Genomic DNA, 16790 nt, shown 5'->3' with positions numbered 1-16790 from the left:
CGGGCAGAAGGAGCCGTGCGAGCAGCGGAGTACACACAGCAGCGCTACACGACCTGTGGGGGCTTTAACGACACCCGACACACTCGACAACAAGTCACTACACTCATGCTACCTTAACACCATTTAATCCTCGTGTAGCTGCGTTTTACGTGTAGCGGGAGCGCATGGAGTCCGCGTTGAAAAGGTCGGTGAGGTGTTTTGCGGACAAGAGATCATCCAGCTAATGTTAGCTAGCCGCAGCCAGCCACGGATTGACCCGGTGTGGACTTGAGAGGGGAGAAGCTCGCCGCTGCTGCCCACTCCGCTGACAGACTCACGGACATCGGCATCAACCTAAACAATGGGCCTCATATTCGCCAAACTGTGGAGCTTCTTCTGCAACCAAGGTGGGTGTCGCTGAGATTGTTACGGCTCACTAACCCAACCGCTAGCTGCTCAGCCGAGGATAACGCGAGCTGTTAGCCCCGTTAGCACAAAGTGAGCAGCAAGACCCACAATAACAGATGGGGGCGAATTATCTCGCTACGCATCGCCGTGACTTCAACACCCAGGCTGAGCTGCCTTTGTTCACCACGCAAGCTACAAAAAAATGTGAACTACGGCTCCCCATCTAATACTTAATCTGTTTATCAGTGTGTCAACATGATTACCTTAAGTCACATTAAGCCTGCAAGAGCGTATTCATCGAGTTGTCAATCAGCTTTAGCTCACTTTCCAGGACACATCACATCACATTACATAACTTTCTCCTGACTTTCTACACAGCTGTTCAATGTACATATTCCCCTCCAGGTTAGATTTTCCAGTCAGAAAGTAGGGGGGTGGAAAAGCACCAGTAGTAAGAACAAAAATAATCTGAGGAGACAAAGGAGACCACCCTTTCACTCGTGTGTGTGTGTGTTTAAACGCAGGTTTTGTGAAGCTGCAGGGCGCGTGGTGAAGGAGTGTTTTGTTTAATTTTCTTAAAAGTACTACTCCTGTTTAATTTTCCTGGTTGGTACTGTAGTTTTGGTCCTTTATGTGAGTATAAGAGGAAGTTTTCGAGCTGAGGTCATGCTCAGCTGAGGATGATTAATAAAAGATCAAGCTCTTTTTTTTTTTTTTTTTTAGGGCCCAGCAAGGGGAAAACTTTTCATATCCCCTTCAGCTCCAAATTATTATCATTTCATAGTACATGAATCACTCTGGTCTTAGTTCCTTTGGCCTGAGGAGAGCAGAGAAGGGCTCTTATTTTCATTCCCTAATTCTGGATTGCACTGTTCCCAGGCAGTGTCAAGTTTCCCCTCACTTTAAAGAGATTACAGGCCAGGTCTGAGTTGAATTGTTAGCAACAGAGTAGTAGCTAATTACATGTAATCAACACTGTGTAATTAGATTACCTGAAATGCTGGTAGCAGCAATTATGTGATTGCATACTTACTTTTTATTGCTTTCTTCCGTCTGTTTAACTGTATTTTGAAAAGTGCACCATTTTGTTGTAGAAGACCAAAAGATAGTTGTTGCAGCTGGTGTAAATCTGCATTTTGTTGTCAATGTCTTTTCTTATAAATCTGCATTTTAAAGGAGAATTTCACCTAGCTAAGTATGTTTAGCTAATCCTCTGGAATAAATCATTAAATGGTAATATGGACATTATCAGTTTGTTCTCAGTAACACAACACATTTCAAAGGAATGTGATCCAACCTGTGCAACACAATTTTTTTCTCAGTGTTGTTTATTTTAGATTGTTAACTGAAGAGTTGTTTGCAGGTCGAAAAGTGACCTTTTATCTACGATTATATTGGCTCGTCAGCATAGGGTCTTGTAATATATTGATGTAATATCGTTATCGTGATATCAGACTATATATTGCTACATCGTGATATGACATAAGTGTTGTCTTTTCCGGGTTTTAAAGGCTGCATTATAGTGAAGTGTTGTAGTTGTCTGAACTTTCCAAAACTGCTCGACTTGTTCTAATACGACTCAGGCGTAGCCATTATATCCACATTATTGATGATCATTTATTAAAAATATCTTTGTGTTAATGTTCTCTGAACGAATTTGCTCAAAAACATTGTGATATGTGATTTTGTTGTCCAGTCTTGGCATTTATGAAGTGCTTTTGCGGAGATTTCATCCATATCTGAAAAATCCAGTATTGTGCATCTTTATTTTTCAACATTTGAAATTCAGGTATGATGATGATGATGATGATGATGGTACAGCCTGACAGATACTTGTTTTTTGGGGCTGATACTGATGTTAAACTATAAACTTTATTGTCCATAATGTAATCAGGGCACTGAAATAGTAAACATAACTGGAAATAAGTATGAATTAGCAGATACCAATATATCTTTGATAGGATAATACCAGCTAACTGATATATCGGTCAAGCTCTAGATGACCGTGGCGACAATCAGTATAGTTGTCCTGTCAGGATCGTCACTGGGTGGCTTCTCTTTTAGGAAGCAATAGACATCCAGCATCTTCCCAAACCCCGTGTGGTGCTCTGAGAGAGACAGTAGGAGCTGCGAGCCCTCTGACCAGACTTCCTTCCTCCTGGCAGCCAGAGGCCTCAAAAGTCAAAACACTAACGTGGGATATTTTGGCACGTCTGTGTCAGCTCTGATTCTGCATTTAGTCTGTTTGTTCGCTCGACAGCCGTCAAAGCCTTTAGTGTGAGCGGTTCTTTATGAATGGAAGGGGGTTGCTTGGGAAAATTAGGTCAGGAAGTTTTGAGGAAGGAAATAAGTCCAGCTTTATGATTTTTAAGGGGCAGTAATGAATGAAAGGAATGCACTGTACAGTCTGAAGCTATATATACTTTATGATGCACTCAATGCTCCCAGAGTTAATATGCTGTTTGTCTTTTGCAGAGCACAAGGTGATAATCGTTGGACTAGATAATGCAGGGAAAACCACTATTCTCTACCAGTTGTAAGTAGTTTTATTTCACATTTCTAGTAGGAAACTTCTTCTTTACAGCATCTAAACTTGATAAAAACTTGGTTCTGTTTCTATCAAGTCTGATGAATGAGGTGGTCCACACGTCGCCCACCATCGGGAGCAACGTGGAGGAAATCGTGGTGAAGAACACTCACTTCCTGATGTGGGATATAGGAGGGCAGGAGTCTCTCAGGTCCTCGTGGAACACCTACTACTCCAACACAGAGGTGAGCGGCACATTTTAAACACCACTCTCTAGCAGCGGTATTGTCCAGCAGCAGGTTTTTTTTTTTTCCCTCTGGCAGCTGGTGTGTTTGTTCAGAGCGCAGACGGCAGCAGGGGCCGCCCAAGTCAGAGGTCAGCCTTTCAAAAAGAGGCCCGTCTGAAAAGAAAAGCGTGGGTCAGCCGCCGCAGTGAAGGAGAACGGGGAGAGTCGTGGCAGATGTGTAGGAGTGAGCTCTACACTCTCATGAAACATCTGTCACACACACTCCTTTTTTTCTCCTTTTCTTTTACTGTAGCTTCACAGGCAGCAGGCTTCGCTCATTCATACCTCTTTCACACACAGACCCAGCACATGACATGTGATATTCAGCATGGGGTGAACCCGCATTCATGCCACACAACAGGTCGCAGGCTACATCCATTCAGTCATGACCCGACTGCTGGACTCCTGCTCTGTGACACGTCTCTGCTAAAGAGCGTTGTTAAAGTTCATCTAGAGCTGAAAGGAAAAGGTTTATTCAGCAACTATTCTGACATATGACTAGCTGTTTTTATGATTTTTCAAGAAAAAAAATGCCAGCTGTCTAATGTAATAGTCAACTGAATCTTTGGGTTTTATGGACACTACTGGTGGTATTTTACTATATTACTTTTGGCAATACTCCTCTGGTTTTTGTTTCTTACGTGTTTGAATTTGCTGCTGTTCTTTCTCATTTGTGTATGTAAATTTACCTACATTTATTATCCTCAGCACAGGTTGGATGTTGTTGGGCCATATTCTGGCTTTTGCGAAAGACGGTGTTCTTACTAAGCCATTTACATGGCTAATGCAAATGAATATTACGCTAATATTCCTGTTTACATGCAGCTGTGAATACTCTGATTAATGTGCCCTAACATGCAGCATCCGCCTTTCATTCATTCAATCACATTAAAATGGTCGGTGTTGTGATATTTATGCATATCCAAATCTTGTTGAGTAGGTTTCTTTCTCCTTCCGACGAGAAATGTGAGCTTTTTTGCATCTTTACCTCGGTCTTACAAAGCTGTTGGCAAGGCAACCCACAGAGCTGATCATGTGTTGCATGGATCTTTTCATAAACCGACCAGAATAAAAACTCTCCCATTTAAATGTTATAGCCTGACTATTATCCGGCTGCATTCTTTGTGCACATGCTCACCATCTTGATGTAAATGCATAGTGACTTACGTTTCTTTTTTCCCTTCTTCTTCTTCTTCAAGATGGTGCCTTCTAAAGTGAACTCATCTACAGCCAAGTTGTTTTTTTAACACAAGCTCTTAGGGAAACTTAACACAGACTAGAGTAGATATTCATCAGGGAGCTGCTCAGACAAGAGCCAAGGGAGATAAAATACCCAATGAGGACGAGGAATGCATGCTGTAACATCACTTTTGTGGATCTCATACAGCTGTTCTGATTAAATGCGTTATTGTATATAAACACCAGAGTCTATTCATCCCATCCCATGTGAACAGTTGACCCGAAATCTTCACTTGGAATGAAGAAATGTTGTCCATGTAAACCTAGCCTTTTCTTTTTAACGTTTATAGACAGTTCAAAGGCACAACAACACAAAATCAGTTTATTAAGAGAAGACCAATCATTGTTCGATGCAACCATAGTTTCAGCCGTATTACAAGTGGTCAGTTAGGCGTGGAAATCAACGATGTTTATGACTTAAAGATACAATAAGGATGGGGCTCTGTAATTTATTGCATTTTATGTGACTTTAAATACCAATAAAAAACAGCACAAAGTTATGAGGATTCCTCCGGGCACTGTAGGAGTGACTTCAGCCTTCCATTGAAGCAGACTCGAGCAGACCTCTGACTGTGATTTGGGTCACAGTCGTGTTGAATGACGCGTGTTCTTAAAACGCTGCTTTTTACCAGGTCGTTTGGTTTAAATGGCGTCTCTAACATCTCAGAGTTAACGGGCTTTGAGTCTTTTGTCATACAGGCTCGCTCTCTCTCTTTCTCCCCTCTCTCTCTGTCATTCAAAAGGGCTATTAGCATAGCAGTCACCAGTTTCCATTGTGAGGCCCTTGGCCCCGGAAATGTCCCCCCGCTGTGCGGCATTTGATTGCTGTAAATGTCTTTTGAAAAGAGGTCACTCAGTGTGATTTTTGCCTCCCACTCTGCAGTTCATCATCCTGGTGGTGGACAGCACGGACAGAGAGAGGCTGGCCATCTCTAAAGAGGAGCTCTACAGGATGTTGGCTCACGAGGTAGCATCTTCACACATCTCTGTACGGCCGCGAGGAAACAGTCTACACAGAACTGACTGTTTTTATAATGGGCATTGATTTTTCCACCAAGGTCAGCCCATTCTACCCCGCTATGTTGTTTATGGTCTCATTGTTCACTTGCCTCCCCTCAGGACCTGCGGAAAGCAGCTGTGTTGATATTTGCCAATAAGCAGGATATGAAGGACTGTATGTCTGCAGCAGAGATCTCCAAATACCTCACCCTGAGCTCCATCAAAGACCACCCCTGGCACATACAGTCCTGCTGTGCACTTACAGGAGAGGGGTAAGACGTATATGTTGACCTGGAGTCATAATCAGTGTCTAAATGTTTTAAAAATGAACTTCTTAAATGTATTACAAGGAACTTTTAACTGGTAGTGAAACAGTCTCACTTTAAAACTGATTTGATACTCTATATGACCTGCATAAGCAAACAAGAAGATCGACTATGCCTGCATAGTTGTTTTTTTCCCCAAATATGATAACATTACATGGGAATGTTGAACTTTACGACATGCAGCTGAATGCACAATGGGTGTGTCAACTCCAGCACAAAGAGCAGAGGAGAAGCAGATAGAGATCTAGAAAGATGAATGACATCAAAACACATCATAGTCTTCATAACACAAGGTGTGGGCCGAGTCCAGACTGATCTGCTGTCGGTCTGGATGCAGACCTGAGTCCAGACTTTCAGGAGCCCTGTGATTAAGGAATACAAATAGTATTTAAGTACATTTGACATGGCTTGTGATTAGAGAAATGATACCCATTATCATTTCTCTAATCACAAGCCATGTCAAATGTCACCCGTAAGGTATATTTACAGAATATTTCATAAAAATAATAGAGATGCAATTATTAGTCAATCAAGGGAGAATCAGTTGGCAGCTATTTTGATAGTCAATAAATGCCAGATTGAAATTACTGTAGGTAATAGCACATCTTGAAGAGGTGCTATGAGTCCTGCTAACCACCAGGTGTCACTGTGGGAGCTGAGTTCAAAGCCCTGAACAGGCACAAGCAAACATTTAAGAAAGCTTCATGAAGCTTCCTCATATTTCTTGCAGCCAGGGGAGGAACTGCCTTGTATTAAAGCTGGAGTGTAGGACTTTAACATACAAATGAGAGTCAAATAAGTTCACACATTGCAAATTAAGCATATATCCTTTTGATAAAATATACCAGAGGTTTTAAATGTTGTGTCTGTGGAGAAGCCCTGCTCTGACACACCTGTAGCTGCATTTTTCATCAAAAGTCTAGAAATAATGACAGGAGTGACCGCTGTTAAGGTTGCTACAGCAACTATGTGGAGCTTATGGTAGAGAAACGTGCCACAAGAGGGAGACAAAAGATCCACACTGCAGGTTTAAGTAAATTATTACCACGACAGTCACTGAAGCACTAAGTGATGCAGATTTCTCCCTCCGCTGACACGTCTTCATTGTTCCCCCAGTTTATGCCAAGGACTGGAGTGGATGACCTCGCGGGCTGGACTCAGATAGCCCCTCCCACAGCCGTCGACGGCCTGACTACCTGCACCACCCACACGGTGGCACAACAGCTTGTCCTTACTGGCTTCTTGTTATTACTTTTTATTTTTTTAATGATGAATTTTAATGGACTTTGACCTCTGGAGACGGCACAGGACGGGATCATTGACCCCTCCACGGCTTTAGTGTTACAGCGGAGCGGGTAGAGACGTGACCAGGACTGATGAACTGATCTGGTTGCTGAACAAGACGTCACTTTTTACAGAAGAAGAGCCGGAGGAGGAGGAGGAAGAATCAATTTCAGCAAGTTAAGAGTTTGTCCAAGTGCAAAGCCGGGCTGCACTGGACACTCATTTACACCACATACATATCATGTTACATGACACTACATCACATCAAGAGCATGCCATAAACATCACGTTGGTGCCCAGCTTTGGGAGAATATGGTGCAGCTCTATATTATTATTTTGCCTCTGTATAAGTTTGTTCAGGTGATAATTGAGGGATTATCAGCAGTATTGATGGGACACTTAATCTGTTTGAGGAGTTTTTCTCAGTAATGTTCTCACTATGTTTTGGTTCTCATTGTTAGCACAGCCATTAATATCTGTTACACATTGTTTCAGTTTCATAAGCTACACTGTCGGTGGTTATTCTCACAAAAGGACTTACTGGTGCCGTGACGAAATGTGGTCAAACATGAACCTCCCTTCTTATTATTACCTTTGAGCCTGTGCTTGTTTATTGAGCCAAAATTGTGTAAATTCAGAGTGTTGGCATGCAAACTTTTCTTACAACTGACCCCTTTATTTAAAGGATAAGTTCACCCAAAAATGGAAATTCAGTCATTATCCTCTCACCCGCATGCCGATGAGAAGTCAGTTGTAGTAATGTCCACAAAATATTTCTGGCCAACCGACAGATGGGGACTTAACACCACATACACAACTTCGTCCCCCCATCCATCGGCATGAGGGTGAGTAGATAATGACTAATTTTCCATTTTTGGGTGAACTTATCCTTTAATTTAGCAAACATTGAATGACTACAATGTCATTACTTCAAATGCAGGTACAAAGCTCAGTTTGATTAACAGTATTTTCAATTTAAACACTATGTTTTGTCGATGATGCATTATGATTTTTATTTAATTTTATTCATTTTATTTTTGCTTTTATTTACTTTTTTTGCTCATGGCAACTTACAGCATCTAGACCTGTTTTGTATTAACAGATGATCTTTGGTGCTCTGCAAGCGTGTGTCTGATCCATCCTCATATCAACACCTGCAGCCATTTTGGCGCATATTCCTCTTTAAGCATTTTGTACTTTTACAAACAAAGGGATCAGAATAAGCCACCGCCAAACAGGTGCCACACATTCATGGGAAGTTGTTACTCAATAACTGTCTGGACTTGAGTTCAGTGGTTCAGTAGCATTAAGCTGATCTAGACTCAATATTTTGGCCATCATACAGTTAAAATACTTGATCCTCAGCCTTAACCACGCTGATCTGAGTGTCTGGAGGAGCGTGTGTGTGTGTGTGTACCCATGATCTTTACCCTCTTTGAACCTGTATAGAAATCCCTCGGGAACAGATCTATGCACGTGTCACTTTGAAACCATGTAAACCTTTAGCAAGTTCCACAGTGGCCAAAAAGGAGGAGGTGCATGAGTTTCATTGAAGTGGTGTCCATCTCAGTCAGGGAGGTGCCTCTGGGTCTCTAGAATATACTGTGTTTTTTTGTTGGTATTTTTACACAGAACAGGGTAAACGGTGAACTGTGCAGCCCCCCCAGACTCTTTGCAGCATCAAAGTTTACAGCTTTGATCTCACAAAGCAAGGGAACTGATCATGTACTCTGTGTGGTGGTGTCTAGTCTGGGTCATGTACTGTATTTCAATAAAAGTTTGTTTTGAACTTTGAGCTTCAGTAGTTTTATGGTTTTCACTATATTTGAAATCAAAGTGTAGACATGCACTCGGGCAAGTGTCTACAGGTATCAGACACTTAATACCTTTGACCTTTTGGAGATAATTTTTAACCACATTTATGAGTTTGTAGTATTCAGTAATGGAAGTAACTAGATATTTACTAAAAAATTGTTTTTGCCGTTTTAAAAAAAAGGTACATGTACCTGAGTATTTCCATTTTCTGCTACTTTATTACCATCTAGAATATGACTAATTACTGTTGTGGAGTGGAAGTAGAAAGTAGAAACTAAAGAAACTAGTAACTTAACAGATACATGAAGTGGAGAGCAAGTATTAAGTAGCAGAAAATATATAGGAAATACCAGTAAAGTACCTCAAATGTATTTAAGCACAGTACTTGAGTAAATTGCACTTAATTTAAAGATTTTCCTTTTTACTGCCGTTTTGGCAGAAGAACAAACTTAAGTCTGATTCAAACACCAGTTTATTCACATCTGCAATATATGGGCCAATTAAACGAAGCACAGAGCGGTCAAGAAAAGTCACAGAACTCCTACCCACTTGGAAGGAACGTAAAGAGGAGCTTCTTCTAAAAAATAATGTAAAACATATCGGCCACTTTTCTGTATCGTTTATCCTCTAAACTTTACTATACATTCACTTTTCAATGAAGCCTTTGCACTGAGGTAATGAGCAAAGAAAGACAACGGCAAGACCGACATTTAGAAATAGAAACGGGTTAGAGGGGGGGGGACAGTAAAAAACACGTAAGAGCACATACGATGAATCATGGAGCAGGAGAATGGACTGATAGAAAACAATGGGACATCTGTTAAATGCTGATATGTTTTCTAAGCTGCAACCCAGGTGCCAACGGTTTCCTTGGCAATGCCCTACTGTCTAAAGTACAGACGAGCGTTCGCAGTAATAAGATTCAATAATACAAGAGTCAGTTATAAATGCAGGTGTCAAACTCAGTGCTAAAAACATCCTCACAGTAACGTCACTGTCAAAGCAACACACGAAAACAGCGAACAATGATGAACAGATGAGTCGTCAGCTGATCAGTGAGTCAGTCTCAACCCAGCTCAGCCCCTTCCCCTGCTTATCAGGAATCTGTGTCAGTTCTCATTGATGCTGGTGTTATCTGGACTCCTTCTTTTTGACACCACGTGCAGTCTTTGTTGGCCACTCAATCCAATAACAAGACCTTCATCTTATCAAGCGTCCGTGAAGTGGTCTCTTTGGAAAAGTGGCGGTGTAGAAAAAGCTTGTGTGGGTCTATATGTGTGCTTGTTTGGATCCCAAAAAAAAAACAAAAAACAAAAAATCAAAACATACTGGAGAATGAAGGAGCTTAAAGTTACCGCGGGGTCTCAACAAAATGTCCAGCGCCTCACGGTTCACAGTTCACTGCCAGCAGAAGAGAAGCCGTCGAACATGCACGGGGGTATAATGTGTGAAATGGCTTTGGATGATGCAGCGAAATCCAAAAAATAAAACAAACCAAAAAAAAAAAAAAAAAAGGTACATGGGGTGAAAAACAGGAGGAGAGGAGGAAAAGCCGAGATATTCTTTGGCCGAGGCGTGTCCGTCGGGGGAGTTCACACACACAGAGCTCTGGGGAACCTGGGGAAAGGAAAGAAAAATATATAAATGTAAATCCTTCTAATGAATCTTAGCCAAATCCAATCACCTTAATGTTGTAAACTAAAGAAAAGCAGAGCATGATGATGAGTCTTACCTGTCCTCAGTGAAGCCATCCATCTCCTCCTCGTCGTCCAGCTCCATGTCCAGCTCGTTGTCCAGACAATCACGTCCATAACCGCTCAACACGCTGCAGGAGTGACAGATTTACAGTTGATCAGACATGGACAACTTTTTGGACTATTCCCTTTTATCATCTTTTTGAAACTGGTATACATCTGTTACGATAGATTAATTGACTAATAGTTGCAGCTTTATATTATGTATGAACAGAATGCTGGGCTGCACAGGTCAAATTCAGCCCACCATGAGGTTCAGTTTTCTCTTGGAAAAAAGTGTTTTTAATTGAATTAAATAAACTGTAATATGATTGGCTGTTTATGCTGTTCAATTTTTTTTTCAGCAAAAATGCTCAGTATCAAGGATCCAAAATGATTTATTCGTTTTTAGATTGACATGGGAAGTCGGTCAACAAGGGAACTTTGGATCCTAGGCACCATTTTTGCATCATCACAATACAATAGGTCTTTGCTTTAAGTGTCAGTTTGGGTACCTGCACTGACCTGACTGAGCGACACGTGAAGAAAACAATCCTCTTCAGTTTCTTGTTGTAGAAGAAGTAGTTGAAGGACCAGAGGCTCCCCTCCTCGCCAAAAGGGTCGGAGTCCAGATCAGGGTTGTAGCTGAGAACAAATATCAAAATAAGCTTAAAAACGGCTCAGCTCCACACCAAAGTAATTTCCAGGAGTATAAATTACTGGCTATAAAACACACATGCATGCGTCACCTACCTGTAAATGTCACAGCCCTGCAGGTTGATCTCTTGGTCGATGGCGTTCCACAGCTCGGGCCCCACAGAGTTGAACTCCTCGCCCACAGCTGAGAACAAGCTGCCATTTACTGCATTAGCCACCTGCAGAGAAACCACAGTCCAATAATTACTCCACACAGCCTTTTCATTCATCTGTGATATCAAGACCATCTGCTGTTCCCCAGAGGTCAGTTACAGAGCAGCACACTCACCCAGTTGAGGCTGGGCTCTCGGCTGAACTCGTGGGCCCGCGCCGCGCTGAAGTCATAGTCCGGCCTGAAGGACTCGTTGAGCGTCGTGATGAGGTAGAAAAGAGTCTTCCTGCAACACTTGTCACTCAGGGGGTTCTCCCCGTCCTCGCTGCTCTTCCCCAGCCTGGAGATCAAAACACAGAGGAGGGACATTAAAAAAAGGAAACGCTTCATTATCTCGTCTAACCATTCTGAGCCACACTGGACTGCAGTACTCACTGTGAGGGGCTGGTGGCGCTGGTGGACTGAGGGGGAGAGAGGGCCTCCAGGACATGTGGCTCCCCCTCCTGGCAGAACTGCTTGAACATATGTTTGTCGTCGCCTGCCATCTTACAGGAGTAGCTCTCGATCCTGCGGGGCAAAAATAATACTGTGACCGACATTCATGTCCTGGGAACATAATGGAGGACATTCAGATTGTTTGCTAATCCCTTAAAATCACTTTAATGACCCATTAGGCTTAAACACAGCATTACACCACACATTTGGGGCACTTCACGGTACTCTTTTAGCTAAGTGTGCACTTTCTGCAGCTTTATTGTTGTGCAGAATGTAAGTTTCCACAGTGCTCTCTCTTGTTTCTGGGTCAGACAACTGTACACAGATATGCGAACGAAGCAGACTGGTGTGCGGTTGTTTATTTTGCCCCCTCCCACCTTGGAGTTATGTAAGAGCAAAAGGTTGTGCAACTTAAGATATACTACTGAGACCCTCACTGGCCCTGTCAGCCTAATTATAGAGGCACTCTGAGGCAGCGGACACCGCGGTGGAAATAACTGGCCTGGTTTTCCATCACAACACAGCTGACCTGCCGACCAAACACTGTGGGTAACCAGATGACACGGCAGACACTGGAGCTGAGCGAGGATTATCAACACGAAAAGATAGAAGCTACAACAGAATCCAGCTCTGTTACCATCTGTACACAACTCTAACCACAGCTTCCTTACATATGTATGCATTTTAATGTATTCAGACATTATTGGATTGCATCTGCACCAAACACATGACCTTTACACAGAGCAACAGCTGTGCTCTCTCTTTAAGTTTTGTGTATCTTGTGAGGATCTGCTTAACTTATAATTGAAGTACAAATATGCACTTCTTTCATGTCCAAAATATGTTCAGATAATGGAAACATATTACCCTGAATTTTCAAAAATATTCATGCATTTTAGCCCCCTTTCAGAAGCACAAAATGTCCAAATTATTCTTGGAAAGACTATTTTCAGAAAAATAAGCAACAGCATGCCACAGAAAAATAATAGACTGAGGTCTTGTAGTATATTAAACCCTGATGACTGGTATTGTGCTGGCTGTATGTTACATATCTGAGGTAATTCAACCATCATGAATAGAATTAGATTTTGTTATGCGTCTGCTATCTTGTAATATATTTATTGTTGCACATGTTTCAAATGATCATTGTTATTTTTATGATTTACTGAACTGTTGGTTTGTTTTATTATTCGTTATCTGGTTTGAAATGCTTTGGCAACACAATCTATTTTATCCTGCAAATAAAGCTACTTTGAATATAAAATAACAGTTGATTATCATTGTTTTATGATATTTAAAATAAATTCCTGCATGTTATGGAATCAAGAGCTCATTTGGAGGGTGCATTTTTAGTCTGCAGTTCACAAGTCCTGCTGCTATGATGGGCTGCTTCACTAATCCACTAAGCAGCCTAAACACCAGCAGCCTTGGCAGCTCTGGCAGCGCTGGGCTATCATGCTGTACTGCTGTATGTGTTTATCAGTGCACGTACATGCCGCACTTCACAACAGCCTCAGAAATAGCCACAGAGTGGTGGTGTGAGAGGACACCGTGCTGTGCGTCACTCTAGGTCACAAACAGTGCCGAAGCTCGGTTTCACCACCCACACTCCAAAAACTCTGCTCTCACACTGCATATCTCCACAACCCACTGCCCTTTATGTAACTACACTGTCACTGGATGGCCTTACATAACCTAAAACACACTGTAGTGCTTTGAGTTTCCAAGTTAAAAACCTGCGCTGCAAGTTAGCTATTAACTTTTAATATCAGCTGCAGAAGTAGGCTTTTAGTTGAGCAGTCTGCTATCACAATATTGCATAATGTGTAGATACTTGTTTGCTCCACTACCCCGTTTACGAGGAGTGACTGTGATCTCTGAACCAGCCGCACCTTTCGTACACTGATGATGACATCCTGCCGGACAAGATTGTTCCTGGGAAACTTCAGCCATATCACAAATGCTCTGCACTCCAATGACTTTTACTTTCTCTGACTTTGTGATTAACTTAATGTCTGAAGTATTACAGTTGTGTTAATGCTCCTGTTGAGCCATTACTCAAATAGAAGCAGTAAAGATATTTGCACAAAGTCACTTAAAGATCTCCCCAGGGCTAATGGGGTGTGTTTTGTCTGTGCAACAGAGATGTGGACTCTTATTTTATATTATATATACACATTTTAGTAATATATTTATGATTATTGGGATACTACCGTGAATCACAATTATGTTGGATAGGGTAATCTTGACAATACATTTGCATATTGTCCCATGCCTACTTGGGACTTGTGTTGATTGTTGTATGGTAACATTTTGTTATCCAAAACAAAGAGTTTGAATTTCTGTGTAATAATATCTTGATTACAGGTAAATCCTTTATTCACAAATGTAGATCCTTTAAAGTTGCTCCAAATTTCAATCACTTAAAAGTTTATCTGAAATACTTGAGTTATATATTGATTATATCCCCCTAACTACACTTATTTTACTCTTCTTTCACTGTTGTTTTTGTTTTCATTCCCTCATTCAAGTGTACTGATTTGAAATACTTGAGGTATGTTCAACAACAATAATAACACTTCTTTGTTTTTTGAAAATGTTGAATGAAAACAATAGTTGTAGTACTATTTACAAGTACGTCTGCAGTGCAATAACACACAAAGTGCATCTGAAGTTACCTCACTATTAGCTAATAATGCATCCCATAAAGTCTGATATTAAAAACATGTTTGTTTGTTCCTTAAAAGGGGCTCTAGGTAGTTTGAGAAAAAAAAAATCAAGCTCAGAATTTTAAAATGTATAATATTAATGAGATAATAATAAAAACTTTGTCAACATTTTTCAATAAATGCTGTTCTCAGAACACTGTTTTGAAGCTAGAAAGGTGGCAGGGTCCGCCACATATAAACAAAGCAAAACAGTATGAAACTGTTGTCCTTTAAGGTCAATTTGTTTATTCAGTCATGAAAAGGAAGAGTTTATTTATTTATTTATTTTGAGTAGGAATAAATAAAAAAGTCAATTAAGATCTTTCTCAGCTGATGAAAACTCGTTCCCCAAAACTACATAGTGCAGCTTTAAAGGTGTAACTCTATATGTGACAGCAGTGAGCTCAGGTGTTCACGCTGCTGAGGCTGACATGACTCTTACCTGCCAAGGATGCGAGACTCTCCTGTTTCAACACACAGCCGGGAGCTGAGGGCTTCAAAGCTGGAGTTTTCCAACAGTTTCATCACTGTCTGCAGAAAAAGAAACAACGTTAATGTCACACTTCGCTCCTGTTATTATGTTTGTTTACATACACAAGAAGACGTGTGACGTTACCAAGGCAACGGCATTTTTTTAAACGTGAAATCCGCTCAGTGTCACTCAACACCACATTGTTAAATAAATGCTAATTAAATAAATAATTAGCATGGTGGAGCTACAGCGCCCCGTGAGGGCAGAATTTAGGTCAAATCACAATTTCCTCATTCTGTGTACCACCGCCCCTCCCCCACCGTGTTCAATCCAAGTTGACAAATCGTCTTCCTGGTTTGAATATTGCACAACGATTCACTTACCGAGCTATATTTCCAACACAGGCAGAAAACAGCGGGTTTACGGGTCAAGCCGTCGGCTGCAGAGACTCGTCCTCGGAACCGAACCGCTCACTCGCTGAAGCAAAAGATTAACGACCCCCGCTTTGTTGTTGACCAGCTAACGGTAGCTAGCGGCTAGCTCACTGACTACTAGCGCTCCCCTCTTCTGTCAATTCACAGCTGGGCTTCTTTAATTCGCACTCGAGCTTAAGCATCTTACAAAAGCACTCGGTCGAGAATGAGTTATTCTGAGGCCTTTTAAATTTATAGAAAAGCTGCTCTTCCCGATTAAATGCGATGAGATTAAATCCAAAGACTGTTGGCGTCCGTCGGAGTCTGTCTGCAGCGGCATCCCTTTCGACCTGATTTTACAAAGAGGCTCGTACGGCTAAATCAAGTCGCCTTTTTCTAAGCGACTCGATCCGAGAAGTAGCAGCTAACGAGCTACCGAGCTTAATAATTCACCGAGGTGGCTCAAGGTTTCTGCAAAATCGTCGATTACCTCAACAACACATCTATTCTCGTCAAAACAACGGGCTCTACTGTGTCGTGAAGCCCAGCCCCTTTTCATTTATATACGCTAGGGAAACGCACACACCCACTTTTATCAAAGCGCTCTCCTGATTGGATGTATCTCTTGTCGATATAAGTGACAGCTAACGTGATTGGTTGAACTTTGCTCGGTCAATCCCTAGGCTGGAACTGTGTCAAATTTCTGGACTGGGCTTGTTATCTTTCAACAGCAACTGCTGAGACAAGATCCGCAAATTCATCGCTGTTTGCTTACACCTTGAAGCTATTTATGTTCAGTATTCACCTACTATGCAAGTAGGCTTACAAGCAGTCACTTTAAACCTTTAGAAATACGTATTAAGACGTATGCATGCATATAATCTCAGTTTGGCTCTGCAAAAAATATAGTTTAAATAGCTACCTTAACTCTGGATCTACTGTTTTCATTACTTAATGGTCCAATTCTGTCTTTGCACACCAGTTTTCTAGATTTTATTTGTGCTGAAATAGATTTAATCTATTTTTGTTCGCACTGTCCTGCAACTGTCCAATTCTGACCTCTTCCATGTTGTAAAACAATCTGCAATGCAATACATTTGCTGACAGATTTAATTAAAGACTTAGCCTCGAGCATGCAGCATCAGCATAATGATCTGATAAAAATAAAATCCATTAAAAAAAGCTTTACAGATTGTACCCAAATAAAAACTGATACGCGTCTCACCTATCTGATTGCTGAAATTGAAAATAAAACCATATATAACTCATGTTTCATTGGCCCAGTGGCCTAATGGATA

The 16790-nt window shown here is 41.4% G+C and overlaps 2 protein-coding genes across 2 annotated transcripts; one reads left to right on the top strand and one right to left on the bottom strand.

Annotated features, from left to right (window-relative positions):
* The first annotated feature begins 2 nt into the window (after nucleotides 1-2).
* On the top strand, nucleotides 3-10377 carry arl8 (ADP-ribosylation factor-like 8). Its single transcript, XM_084340143.1, has 6 exons — nucleotides 3-386; nucleotides 2863-2923; nucleotides 3012-3159; nucleotides 5323-5406; nucleotides 5559-5710; nucleotides 6881-10377. Exons 1-6 carry the CDS (start codon nucleotides 341-343, stop codon nucleotides 6927-6929), a joined length of 540 nt encoding a protein of 179 aa, XP_084196269.1. The 5' UTR covers nucleotides 3-340; the 3' UTR covers nucleotides 6930-10377.
* On the bottom strand, nucleotides 9318-16041 carry maf1b (MAF1 homolog, negative regulator of RNA polymerase III b). Its single transcript, XM_084340142.1, has 8 exons — nucleotides 15463-16041; nucleotides 15050-15138; nucleotides 11840-11971; nucleotides 11582-11744; nucleotides 11350-11471; nucleotides 11122-11241; nucleotides 10596-10688; nucleotides 9318-10480 (listed from the first exon to the last, which is right to left on the bottom strand). Exons 2-8 carry the CDS (start codon nucleotides 15130-15132, stop codon nucleotides 10456-10458), a joined length of 738 nt encoding a protein of 245 aa, XP_084196268.1. The 5' UTR covers nucleotides 15133-15138; nucleotides 15463-16041; the 3' UTR covers nucleotides 9318-10455.
* Between the last annotated feature and the right edge of the window lie 749 nt (nucleotides 16042-16790).

Source organism: Pagrus pagrus, assembly GCF_965226575.1.
Source record: "Pagrus pagrus genome assembly, chromosome: 20".
Classification (NCBI taxonomy): domain Eukaryota; kingdom Metazoa; phylum Chordata; class Actinopteri; order Spariformes; family Sparidae; genus Pagrus; species Pagrus pagrus.
Note: the sequence above shows the minus strand (reverse complement) of the source record. Positions and strands in the feature narration are given on the sequence as shown.

What these genes read in the sequence shown, in the direction of transcription:
- arl8 (XM_084340143.1), top strand. Translation starts at nt 341, where the DNA reads ATGGGCCTCATATTCGCCAAACTGTGGAGCTTCTTCTGCAACCAAG. An exon ending in GAGCTTCTTCTGCAACCAAG is followed by an intron (nt 387 to 2,862) that starts GTGGGTGTCGCT and finishes TGTCTTTTGCAG; the next exon opens with AGCACAAGGTGATAATCGTT. An exon ending in CCTACTACTCCAACACAGAG is followed by an intron (nt 3,160 to 5,322) that starts GTGAGCGGCACA and finishes CCCACTCTGCAG; the next exon opens with TTCATCATCCTGGTGGTGGA.
- maf1b (XM_084340142.1), bottom strand. Translation starts at nt 15,132, where the DNA reads ATGAAACTGTTGGAAAACTCCAGCTTTGAAGCCCTCAGCTCCCGGCTG. An exon ending in TTCACGTGTCGCTCAGTCAG is followed by an intron (nt 10,689 to 11,121) that starts GTCAGTGCAGGT and finishes TCACTCCTGCAG; the next exon opens with CGTGTTGAGCGGTTATGGAC. An exon ending in GATGGCTTCACTGAGGACAG is followed by an intron (nt 10,481 to 10,595) that starts GTAAGACTCATC and finishes TCCTTTCCCCAG; the next exon opens with GTTCCCCAGAGCTCTGTGTG.